Consider the following 13,851-nt stretch of genomic DNA (forward strand, 5'->3'; position numbering starts at 1 on the left):
TCTTTTGTATTGAAATTCTCTGATTCCGCCACCCAAAGGTTGTCTGGAAGAGATCGCTATTTTTAATCAACTGTTTCTCAACTGTATCGTTTAATTGAGGTGTGTAATAAATAATAAATAGTTAATCTATCTTGACACGATACCTACTACAATCTTATTCAAAATATAATCGAAAATAGAAGACAAACATGTCATGGAAATCGAACGGCGAAACAAAGTTAATCTTATACGGCTCTAAAGTTTTGGATGAAATTTGCTATACGGGGCGATAAATCGATCTAGCTAGGTCTTATCTCTGGGAAAACTCGCATTTTTGAGTTTTTATACGTTTTCCGAGCAAAGCTCGGTCTCCCAGATATTTAGATCTAATAAGGGAAAGGACGTTGAGTTGACATGCTCTAGTAATACAATATGTTCAATATTGTATACATAATTTACCTATTTTTAATATGCTTAGGTATTTACTGCAAAACCATCAACCTGCACTATTTCATCCTTGTTGTTTATCAACACGATTGCCCTTAGACCGAATTATTATCGGGGGTGTCGAGGGATGTTATTAAGTTTAATGAGTGTATTTATACATTCGTATACTTGTTATCTGTCTGTGGCGTCGTAGCGGTCAGATGGGTAGATCGAATTTGTTCTATTTTTAACCGACTTCAAGATTTCAAAAGGAAGGGGTTCTCAATTCGGTTGTAGGTGTTCTTAGGGTTCCGTACCAAAAAGGTACAAATGGAACCCTTATGGTGCAACTCTGGCCGTGCGTCTGTCTGTTTCATCGCTATTCACATTGGTAACTTTTTAAATTAGGTAACTTGCTTATTATTCTCAAACATACTTTCAACTTCAACTTCAACTTCAAAAATCGTTTATTCAAGTAGGCTTAAAAATAAGCACTTTTGACAAGTCAGTATAGGTACAAAAAATAAAATATATCTATATATAACAAACATTAATTGGATTTTAAATAAGAAATAAATAATAACAATTGGTAACAATTAATCAATGTCAAAAATTACATATAAACAAGAGAATAAAAGTCAACCCGAAGAATAATAAAAAAAAAAACAATATAAAAATAAAAATCAGATGTTAACTCAGTCCCAAGCAGTTTTGTCATTAATATAATCTTTGATGCTATAATAAGATTTACAAATTAATTTACTTTTAATGTATTTCTTAAATCTATTCATTGGAAGATTAGTTATATTATTTGGCAGTTTATTGTAAAATCGTACACAATTACCTTTAAAAGAATTTTTGATTTTTTGCAGCCGTGTGGTTGGTATTGCTAACTTGTCCTTGTTTCTTGTGTTAATATTATGTATGTCACAATTTCTCTTGAAGTTATTGATAATGCTTATGAACATAAACAATATTTGCATAAATGTATTGGCAGTATACAGTAAGTATATTAATATCTTTAAACTTATTTCTAAGAGAATCTCTAACCTTCATTTTATAAATTGAACGAATGGCGCGCTTTTGCAGTACAAAAATGGTATTGATTTCAGCAGCATTACCCCAAAGCAAGATGCCGTATGACATCACACTATGAAAGTAGCTAAAATACACCAATCTAGCTGTTCGTCCGTTAAGTGACGGATTTTGCATACTGCAAATGCTGCAGAACTAAGTTTGCCTGCGAGAATATTTATGTGGGGGCCCCATTGCAGCTTGGAATCTAATGTCATATGTCTTTCTTTGAAATAAAAGATAAATTGTTGAAATCGGTTCACATGCTAAAGAACTAATTATCCCTGATAAACCAACAACTGTCCGAGAGATTTCTCGGATAAAAGGGGGCCGAGTTTTGAATTTCGAGTGGTCGATTTCGTGTAATTCCCTTCAATTTATCTCCACTACTAAGCATTTAAATTCTACTAATATAATTGAAAACGAGTGGTCAATACCACTAGATTCCCAATTTCTATTGCTCGTATTTCTAAAATATCAATTCGTCGTTTTCCACAGATTTTCGAATGACGAATTTGAGCGCTCGAAATTCAAAAATCAGCCCCCAGGTCGCACAAATTAATTCGCTGATTTGCCGGTAGATGGGGATGTACACATTTGTTTAAAATTTGAGACTGTCATAATGTACAAGTTGAGACAATAGCATTTAAAGTTTAGGGTCGTGAAAATAGTACATCTACTGCGAAATTACGGAGTGATTGATACCGAGCTAATAACCCAAGATCAATATATTTCCCATTTATCCGCAGTATTTATGATTTAAAAGATTTTTAAGAAAAAACACGAAAAAGTAGGGGAAATACTATGAACACAACAAATAAATCAGCATGGTTATGAGTCTTTACTATTTAGAAAAGGAATTAAATAAACATAATAAACCTCATATTTTTCATGTTTAAAAATTAACGTTTAGGTCCTATATATTTATCTTTGGCCCTTATCAACTATTCATAATGTATTTTTAATAAATGAATTAAAATAATATATTTTTTTTTAATAATATTTTTCAATAAACGTAAGAGGAGAATATGTAGATAGGAATATGTAATTTGAGTTATTATATTCTACAAAAAAAAAATACTGAAATGTATTGATCTGATATATTTTTGGAATCAACTCAGAAGCCCTTTTATTTAATATTATACACGAGAGGTTTAGAACATTTTTTTCCCGTCCAAAAGAAAGTTCATTTAAATTTCATCAAAATGATCATGATTTTATTTTCAGAACATCAGTTTTCCTGTAGGGTGGTAAAAAATATCTGGCTACTCTAAATAGAAATTAAAATGCCAAATTAGCACAATATATGAATATTATAAAATGAGTTTGCTAGTAAAAATGGATTTATTTTACAGAAAAAAAAATAAAGCTACAATTAAGCGCTGGTGGCCTAGCGGTAAGAGCGTGCAACTAGCAATTCGGAGATCGCAGGTTCAAACCCCGGCTCGTACCAATGAGTTTTTCGGAACTTATGTACGAAATATTATTTGATATTTACCAGTCTCTTTTCAGTGAAGGAAACAATCGTGAGGAAACCGGACTAATCCTAATAAGGCCTAGTTTACCCTCTAGGTTGGAAGGTCAGATGGCAGTCGCTTTTGTAAAAACTAGTGCCTACGCTAATTCTAGGGATTAGTTGCCAAGCGGACCCCAGGCTCATATGAGCCGTGGTAAAATGCCGGGACTACGCGAGGAAGATGGATGATAGTTTTCCAGTAGGGTGGTAAAAAATATCTGGCACAATATAGTATGCAAAATTACGTGCTACTCTAAATATAAATTAAAATGCCAAATTAGCACAATGTAGATTTATTTTACAGAAAAAATAAAGCTACAATTAGTTTACCTACGTTCACAGTACATATGGTGCTGTTTTACCGCACTAGTGCGATAATTAGTAAATTATGTAACTATGTCGAAATTTTAAAGGGCTCTACGGTATATTAAAGACGTACGGTAAAACGTTGTACGATACATGTGCGAATAGGTAATTCGCAACTCGTGTCGATTTAAGAGGAAAGCCATTCTCCATACAAACGTAGTCTCCATTTTCCTCTCTGAATATTGACATATTGGAAAATATTTTTACATAATTTAATGTATATTAACCATAGCTATGCCCCTACGTTTGACTTTTTTCAATTTCTCTATTATTATAAAAATTAGGAGCGAATAACTGATTACATACAAAGTTTTAAATGCTTCTATAATAATTAAAAATTCAAAAAACAACATAGGGACATAGTTGTGGTTGATATACAACAAATTATGTCAAAATATTTTCAATAATGTTCATATCCAGAGAGGAAAATGAGGACAACGTTTGTATGAAAAGAAAAAGAACCTAAGGGAGAATTGATCGCGTTGCGCATTTCCTATTTTCCGCACTTGTATCGTAATGTACTATTAATTAACACACGGCAATCACCTTATCTTGTCAATTGACCTTTTGCATATGTCGGGGTTGAATTTTCCGGACAGGGTATTGCAATGAGCATATTATAGTGATCCTGTATGACATGGGTTTTGATTACAATAGTGACTGGCACCTGTAGCTTCTTGCGAAGCTGGGTAGGTATGAAAGGCCATGCGCACGGCCACGGCGCGCTGCGTTCAAAAGCGCGCCACACGCCCGCTTTTTCCCCGAACCTCATTAACCTATACGAGTATGTCGAAACAATAGGATCACCTAAATTACTTTCAACTAATCCTTTACAAGAACTTTCAACTTGTAACATTGTATTGTTTCTATTATGCACAGGAATCGGACCGTGGGAAATATTAAAAATTTAATTACACATGCGGTGGAAGGAGAATGGCGAACCGTGATATTCGTTAAATAGGTCCTCCAAGATTTAAATTGGCGGTATATCGGCGATAAGGAGGTATTCTAGATACTATGGTACTTTTTAATATTTAATATTGTCCCATAACATGAAGAAGTATAGAAACAACGTACGTTCGTTCGTCGTACATTTTAAAAGAAAAGTAATATATCACATTTCTGCACTCTGAAATTATCTAAATGTTACAAAATTACAGGGCAAGATTTTGTGCCCGGCTATATATTAATATTTTATCCGACTAAGATGATATATTATAAGCAATACTGTATTTTGCATTGTGACTAATCATTTACGGTAGGTACGTAAAACTCACCTGCCAATAATACATAATAGATGTTGCAGCTTAAAGCTTATTGTAACACACCGTATCATTGCTGAGAGTTGAGTCATTGCGTAGTTTTTACCTGCGATTGCATTTTGTGTCAGTTAAAAAAACAAAAAGGCAAAGAAGCAATGATGTACCTATGTTTAAAATTGATTAGATTTCTCATTAGTGTCAAAGTACTGATTTTTCAATGAATATAATACTTACTTCAGGTTGGAAAGTTAGTGTTTAGCTAGCCTAGTTTTGTTTTATAGTCTTAACTATGTATAACTCCATCGACCACTCCTCGAGTATTTAGTACTGTACCCCTAGTGTAAATTTATTCGATAGCGAAACGTGACGTTTGCTTCAAGTTCCAAAACGTCCCGCTTGGCGCGCTGTTTCTAAATTCCATGCAAAATGAGACTTAACGCAAACACGTACGTCACGTCACGCTATCAAATAAATTTACACTAGGGGTTCTGAACGGGTTAGAGTAAACTACTTCAAACTATAAGCAAATAATTAGTAAGTAATTACATATAATGTAATTATCTAGGACTGTTTTCATTATCAATTAAGTTTGTCTATGATTGCTTAATAAATTTGCCCTCGGAATAAAAATTGATTAAGGGCTCTTATTTAATGTAACTGTAACGTATGCGGTAAGAACAATATTTAAATAGGTACCTACATAATCAAGTTTAAATATATAAATGAAATGAAATTAATATAAATCACGTAGAAAAGTTTTGTATATGTGTGAAAATTTTGTGACCTCTTATAGTAACAAAATACAGATTTTCCAAGCAAATTATCCTAACTTCATCCATTTAACAAAAATATGGGAATATTATGTTTCATTGAAGCACAAGTATATTGTTCCCTAGTTTGTTGACATTTGGTAAACAAATGCACAAATGCAAATGAAACAGTAACAAGCTTAGCGCGAAATAAAATAGTTGTTAAAATAGAGATAAAGGGCGGTCGGGACCAGGGAACCCGGGAACAGCCGGCAGTAAAATCAGTCAACGATGATGACTCGTTAATAGCTATTGGTTTTATGGATATTTATTTATGTGGGATTAGCGCGCGCCGCTCACCACGGGGCGTCGACTCTCGCGACTCGCTGTCACAACACTTTTTTTCACGCAAGCCGTATGCTAATACTTGGAACCAGGAAAAACGACAAGCATTATTAAGATTTACAACCTTTTTACCACTAATACGATAAAATTTATTGGTTCTCGGGAGCGAAGCGATTAATCCTTCAGTTTGTAGCGGGTCCTGTTTTTCAGTATCGCGTCTGGCCTTAAAACATTTATCGAAAAATGCTGTCGACAGCTAGTCTTTTAGTCAACTTTTTAGAAATATTGTTTGAACTAAACTAGTATCTATTATTTATCTACTTAGACCGGAACTGCAAGCGCAACTTCAATCAGATGTGAGAGTAAGTACGTTATCTTGCACTAGTTCTCCTCGGATAGAGGTTAAAAAAGTTCTTATATACGTTCGCCGTCTAGGTAAATAATTACACCTTTCTCACAAATCGGATTTATCGAGTTTCTTAGCAAGCCTAGGAACACCACTACAAAGATCAGAAGTCAACTGCGGGTCTGGTCTAATAGTTTTTGTACAAGACACTTTTCTTGAGACCCTGGTGTAATGGATACACCTTCAATATATTTTCCTGCTAATTAGCAGTATAGGTACATTGAGCCTGCCCAGTGAGTCGCCTGCGATAGAAATGTTAGGTGGTATAATATCTAGTAAGTGTAGGTCGGGAGATGGTATGCGATAAGGCCGGTGCACGCACGTGGTCGATACCGGCTTATCAACGACGGCCGCGCCGCCGATAGCGCTGCTGCTGATCAGCTGATCCGTTCAACATCGCGCACGCTAGACATACAGTCTGCTAATTAATATTTACGCGACCGATTATACTTCCTTGCCTTCCGTAGACGATAATATCCTCTATAGTAGGTACAAGTTTGATATGGAGCCATATAGTCACTACATCTAATTTGTCCATAATTACATCTAATTTGTGCCTAACCCCGATAACAGTTTCATATTTGTATAAACATATACCTATATGTTTATGAATAAGTACATATAATATATTATAGCCTTTCCGCCCTACGTCTCGCGCTGGGCATGGCATTCGTGCATTTTATTTTATTCAATTATTTAATGTACCGCATTAAAAACTAAATCTAAAAAAAAATACAAGAAGAATTATATATAGTTAGACAAAGACAAGCCTGCAACGGTTTTGATAGAACACGCAGGGCAAGTGTTATTTTAAACGTCAAACTTCTATGAAATGAACACATGCTTTGCGTGTGCCATCAAAATCTTAGCAGACTTATCTTGGTCAAACTCTGTATTATGTCAATGTAGAAAATATCCTACATAGGTATTAAGCAGGTACCTAGTAGAAGAATGCGCACTAAATCGAACTAAGTACCCTAATCGTTTGTATTAACAAAATCATATTTAAAATTACACCTACACCTATATACTAATAATAATCAATACACTAGGTTAGGTACCACGCGCAGATTTTTCAAATCTAACCTTTAATAACGTGACAATACGAGTGAAGGCACGCGTCGTCGTTATACATAGGCAACACCGAAAAAAATATGATTCTTCATTGTTTTTTGAGGTAGGTTAGTAGGTTCTGTCGCCATGCACAATTGCAGGTTTTTATTTAGCACTAACGATCAAAGAGCAAAGCAGCGGACGGACAGACGTACGGTGAAACTATACGGGTTCCTAGTTGACTAAGGAACCCTAAAAATAATGATCATAGAGACAGACAACAAGCTTCGAAAGTATTTCAACAGTGACGTCCCGAGTTCACATCTAAGATGGGCGCTTAATAAAAACGATTGACAAAATATTTGCCTATTAGCAGTCTGACGTTCAGTCATATTTCGTTCTAGTATCCATTAGACAAAAAAAATTAATAGTATTTATGTGTAGTGAACAAATCAGTTGAAGACTCTAAAACGCCATACAGAGGGCCTTGGGAGAATTTTATTTCTAAAGAGGATGTGTATCAATTATCGTAATATAAACAATAGGGATGTTGCCTGTATAATAAAATTAAATTATTTCTCACTATGTACCTACGAAATAGCAAATAATAGGAAAAACCTAGACACTATTATTTTTGGCACATTTTTTATTTAATAATTCAGAACAGTAGGTACATAACATGAACGTGATGTAACTTGTTCTATTTTCATATAAATTCCATTCATTGCTAATGAGAACAATTTATTTTCTACGCATTAGGGAGCTAACCCACATGGAATCTGTAGGTAGTAACTAGTTAGGAAGGAAGTGTGATATCGTAGACATAAAAAAATAATTTTCATGGCAAGGAACAACATATTTCATTCTATTGTACATGTTTGCTATGTTATATATATTCACACTACTTCGGGCGGGAAGTGGGATCCTGCCATTGAAACGTTATAGGAAATCTAAATCTAGGTAGGTATTATCTGCCTAAATAAATCCCCTTAAGATTATGGAAAGCATTTTTTTTAGACATAGACAAGTAATAGTAATAAATTTAGCTGCATAATAGCATTAATAGGCTTGACTAAATGCGGTTACGGGTTGGACCCTCCTAAAAAAAGGAATACCATAGGGCCAAAAAAGTTAGGGAGTGAATGGCCAATGAGCCTCGCCGTAGCGGGGCCGGGGATGCGCCTCGCGCACACACTGTAAACTGAGGCGGCGGCGCCCGCGCTGCGTCGCCTCAGTCTACAGTGTGCAGCACCACTGAGCACACGTCGGTTAACTTCCTCTTACACTTGTAACTGAATACGTAAACACAGCCCGCCATGCTGCACGAAGCGTGGCCCGGGACAGCGGCCGGCATCACTAGCCCTTGGCTCAAAACAGAAATCCTCGAACTGGACGCTCTCATTGCTGAAGTAAACAACAACTGCCTTAAAGGTAATATGCAGCTTCCCTCTCTTAGTTTATAGGTAGTCAACAATACAAAAAAATCTACATGTGATTTGGAAAAGCACTGCAAAACAAAATATATAATATTTCGGAAGGTAGGTATTACCTTAAAACTAGCTTCAAGGTAACCACGCCTTAACATTATGATGTGTTTAAAAAGTACCCTCGTAACTTGTTCCTATGTCACATATAAATTTAAACGAAAGTAACTATGTGGTACTGTTAGTACAAATTAAGTGTGCTAAGTAATTACGTTTCCCTAAATGAGCCCTCGTAATTAAACTGTTTATTGAACTTATCGCTATTAATTTGACCATTACCTAACTTTTTTGATGGAAATTTGTCGATTATTGATATTTTAACTTTTAATGCTACATACAGCCTACTAACGTACCAACACAATGAGGTCTAATATAAGTATTATTGCCTACTTGTTAATTTCGAATCTTCATTAAGTAAAGTTTTAATACAACTGTTTTTAGAGTTGTGCCGTTCTCGAGAACGTTCTCCGTTTACTATGGGGAATATTCTCGGGCGAGAATATTCCCCATACAAAATGGAGAAACTTTTTGAGAACCGCACAACTATTAACTTTTTTATGCCCAATACAATGTAAACAGTAGATAGTACTATAAACCAGATAGATTGGGCAAGCGAACTGCCGTGGGATATAAAAACAGAGTAATTACATAGTACCAGTCATTTCTTACTAGAAAGAGGACATGATGCCGAGATCATAGGAACTCTTAATCGAGGAGAGATGAGTTATTCTCTTGTTCTTACTTACCTCAACTAGTATCTAGTTCTAAGTTCTGTCTCAGGCAAATATACAATAAGTACCTAGGAATTATAGCATTGTATGTGGTTAATCATACTTACCTATCAAACATTTATGTACCTAAATTGTATCAAACGAGGTGTTCGGGGGGTATAAATAAGGCCCTCTGTACATACTTAGTAATATAGGTACTAAAACTAACTTAACTTAACTTAACTTAGTAAAATAGGTAGTTATAGGTAATAAAGGTATTAAAACATTTTATGACCTAACCTTATTGATGTAAGTGCTAAAGTATACTGAACTATCAATTGACCTGTCTTATGGCTAAATTTTGGCCTCATACAAAATGTGCTTAAACTAAACCTAATAGTAACTGAATACCCTAGGGCATCTGCGCGCTAGGAACCAAGAGTCATGAATATCCTGATGAATATACACTGGTGGGCAAACTGTGTCTGTCTAACGTAGAATTACAACACAAATAACGAGGACGCATACGCCAATCGTTGTCTCGGATAAGACAACTGTGTGCGATGTTAAGTCCAGTGAAACGATTATAGCATAAACCAAACATGTATGCGTGTGCGCAGAAGGCGAGGCGGATTGCGGCGCGGAGGGCGCGGGCGGCGGCGAGGCAGAGAGCCCGCCCCCCCTGCCGGCGTTCGGCTACGCCCACCAGGGCGGGCTGTCGCCGTCCCACTCGCGCAGCTACCAGGAGCTGCGGCCGGCGGCACACGCGCGCGACATGCAGACCTACCCGCACCTCGAGGAGACGTTGTTCAAGCCGGCGGGCACGCCAGCCTCCACTGACGGCGGCAGCGTGCTCATCTTCCGCCGCAGCCCCGAGATGAGCCCGTCGCCGGAGCGCCGCGACGACTATCGCTCTGTGCACCCCTATGAGGCCTACACACCGGGCCCGCCGCCCGCCTACGCCCACGATCACCATCATCACGTCGAAGGGTAAGTCTGATTCGCTTCATATGCCTGTTTTATTATAATTTAGATTCATTTTTAATTGCTGTTGTATATTTACCTTCTTAAAGTCAGCAAAATTTTCAAATCGATAACTGTTCGTGATTAACTATTAGCTAGTTGGGTACATAATAACATGAGTTATTTATTTTAAAGAAGACGCTGTTTGTCTAAAGAGGCCATATAATGATTCGGGTCCAGTCGGTTGGACGTCCAATTTGTGTAGAGCTGCTTACCCGTTATATGACCCTTAAATAGTAGGTGGAGTCGGATAATAAGTATAAATGATTTATTATATCAAGATTTGGGCTTTTACCCTATTTCTTACGATAAAAAGTGTGTTGCGGTCAGACTATGGATTTTTGCGCATACGCAATTGATGGCATTGGCTCAGCATAGGTATACGCTTAACTATAGATAGTAGTCTTATATACGTATAAGTACATATTTACTCATACAGTAATTGGAAACTGTAATCAGACGTGTTTAGGACCGACAAGTATAAGGAAATTATTTAATTAAAAAGAAATAGCTATGACACGTGTATATGTTATAAAATTCCATTTGATTTTTAATTTAGGATTTTAGGAATAAATAGGAAATAATCAAAGTAGTAATCATCTATAAATAACCGCCGTATTATAATGTTTTATGATTCATTGTTTTAAGTTCGTGCAACTACCAGGAAAATAAAGCATTATTGGCTTCGTCTGACCTATTTGTTTCTTGAGTCTTTCCGTGTCTTAAATGTCCCTGTTAAACAATTCAAAGTTCACGACGCGATTATACAAAGCAACAATAGTAATACCTATAGTAAATAACACATATCTACCTAAAATATTACATAAATTAAAATATTTTGTGTGTACGTAAGTATCTGGCAGTATTTTGATTAAAAGTGCTTAGTTGGTCTCGGGATCCGTTATCAATGTTATTTAATAATTGTCTCTTATAACATTTAATCTTACCGGGCATGCATATAATCCATACCTAATATTAACATGACTCTGATTTCCTGGACGTTCTCAATCAAATCACTCTTAGAAAAACTTTTCTTTGTCCATCTGGAAAATGACCAGGGAGGCGATTTTTGAATTTCGACCACTCGATTTCGTGTATTTTGTACAATAATATCTCCACTACTAGGCATTTAAATTCTCCTAATGAAATTGAAAACGAGTGGACAGTACCACTCGTTTTACAATTTCTATCTCTCGTATTTAAAAAATAGCATTTCGCCGTTTTCCTCCGATTTTTGAGTGATGAAATAGAGCGCACGAAATTCAAAAATCGGTCCTCAGTTCACGCAGCTTTATAAAACGAACATAGTTTAACGATCATCACATCTCGTAATTTCCGCATGTTAACAGCCCGTATTAACTCCAGTAAAGACAAAGAGTGAGCTGCACTGACGTTTATAATATTATGATTACGGTGTGTCTACAACTCTACAATGCGGCACTAGCTGCAAGTTCTGTACCTATGATCATCGGTCACCGCGTCTAAGCGAGCATTTGGCTAAAGTAACTGTGACCTAGATCCATCCAACAATGCGTACCTATCCAGTGATAAGGCTTATGCTGGTTCGCTTCAGACGATCGCTCGGCAGTTATAGGCCCACTATGGGAACAACAGCCTAGGCTGGCTCTAATGGAGTGGGCGCCGCGACGATTGTCGACCTCCAGCTAACGACTCAGGACATTAGTAACAACTCATTTACACCTTTAAATAATAACATGATTTGTTTTTCTCAGTCTCAAAATCTTCCACTTTCGTTCGAAATCTGGAATTTATTACCATAACTTAATGCCTTTGTTGGCACTTCTTCCACATCATGTTAACTTCACAAAATGATAATAAATAAGAAACTATTTCTCGAATCGATGGTTTTAGTTAGTTGGCCATAGTTTTTTTAGGACGAGGTAAAAAACAAGTTTACATGTTACTAAAGAAATTATTGTTTCTTCATTAACATTGAACAATAATTTTAACTTGAAATAAATCTTTATTCTCAAATGAATTGTAATACTTTCGAAATATAACCAAAAAGTGAATTATCTAGAAAAAATGTCTCAATTGGCTATCTCTGACGAGGTTTCCGAGAGTGATGACCATGCCATTACAGGAGAGATGGTCATAACTAAACTTTTCATTTTAGTATACATATGTTCCGTTGTAATTATTTTTTCCCGGGTGTCTCCTCTTCTCTGGATCACATAGACTACTCAACACTTTAAAACAGTCCACTGAAGCCAATCCTGGATGAAAAGAGATATAACATAACATAACACCCTGACTAAATCTGGCCATAGTTTTACTCTAGTTACGCCAAAATGTTGTTCGCACGCTTGCTCCCAAGCATGACGCAACAGCAAACTAAACAAAAACTAGTGATGCCTATTCATCAATTTTATGCAATATTCTGTTAGGCCATCTCGCCCTTAACCTGGGAATTACCATAATACCTTCATATTATCGCCATAAAACAACTAATTAGAAGTGTATACGCGAAGTACTCTCGATCCTTATCTTCAAAACAACAATTAGATTAGGGACGCAAAATTAACTACAGCTTAGCACGAAGTTAGTAAATTAAACAATGCAAGCCATATAGTAAAACAAAGCATTTAAATGAAGAATTGGTAAAAAATACTTATTGTGACTCGTAGTTAATTAAGTAAGTGCCACGACACAACTTCATTACACAACTTCATTACCACTCCGTGTATCAAGAAAGTATTGCGCGCGTATTATTTACTCGCAATAACTTTGTAAAGTTCTGGTTCGGGGTTCGGGGATGTAAAGATAAAGATAGTTTATTATTCAAGTAGGCATATTACAATGCGCTTATGAATGTCAAATAAAGCTACACCGGCTCTAACCCTACAACTCTGACCCGAGAAGATTTAAATCCCCCCTCAAATGAAGAAGGGTATCCCAATATAAACGGGCAAGAAACTCGGCGGGAAACATATTTTCAAAACATTACATCTTATAATTAACATGCATTAAATAAGAAAAAAAATACAATTTAGATTATTATAGAAATCATGCAATTGAATACAGTAGCTGCTTTTCTTAATAGAAATTTGATTTAAAAATATATATGTACATCAAATCATACAAATACGTAGCTCTTTCAGACTATATATCGAATTCTTACAAAAGGAAAAAAAATAAAATTAATAACTAAATGGGAATATACATTATGGAAGGTAGAGGCAAGGAACAGAATCTCCTTAGGCAGAACTGTTGCAAAAGTGTCCAGCTGTCAGCTACAAATAATAGTTCCAAATGTCTCCAGAGTAGCGCTAGAGTAGCTAAGAACCAAGGCATTATTGACGAAGTGAAGTGCGCTGTCTATGATTAGATTTTTTTCTCAAGTATTCTAGTTATTGTAGCGCCACCTATTTATGGTTTTTTGTCGGACACTTTTTGGTATAAGGAGATATATTATATAAATCTGACTGATTGCAATT

General features: G+C 35.9%; 1 protein-coding gene and 1 long non-coding RNA gene across 7 annotated transcripts in view; both read left to right on the plus strand.

The window, feature by feature from the left end:
* Window positions 1-13,851, plus strand: part of LOC133518554 (uncharacterized) — a 298,712-nt gene that overhangs the window by 34,215 nt on the left and 250,646 nt on the right. The gene's annotated exons all lie outside the window — the stretch shown is intronic.
* LOC133518424 (transcription factor BCFI-like) overlaps window positions 1-13,851 on the plus strand; it is a 54,318-nt gene that overhangs the window by 13,151 nt on the left and 27,316 nt on the right. For 2 of the 6 annotated variants that reach the window (XM_061852139.1, XM_061852148.1), the window contains exon 2: window positions 9,991-10,360. In XM_061852139.1, coding sequence (XP_061708123.1) covers window positions 9,991-10,360 — 370 coding nt within the window. Of the gene's footprint in view, window positions 1-7,828; window positions 8,608-9,990; window positions 10,361-13,851 lie in introns of those variants that run through there. The other 4 variants (XM_061852113.1, XM_061852121.1, XM_061852133.1 and 1 more) reach the window with 4 other exon arrangements.

This window comes from Cydia pomonella, chromosome 1, assembly GCF_033807575.1.
Source record: "Cydia pomonella isolate Wapato2018A chromosome 1, ilCydPomo1, whole genome shotgun sequence".
In the NCBI taxonomy this organism is placed as follows: Eukaryota; Metazoa; Arthropoda; class Insecta; order Lepidoptera; family Tortricidae; genus Cydia; species Cydia pomonella.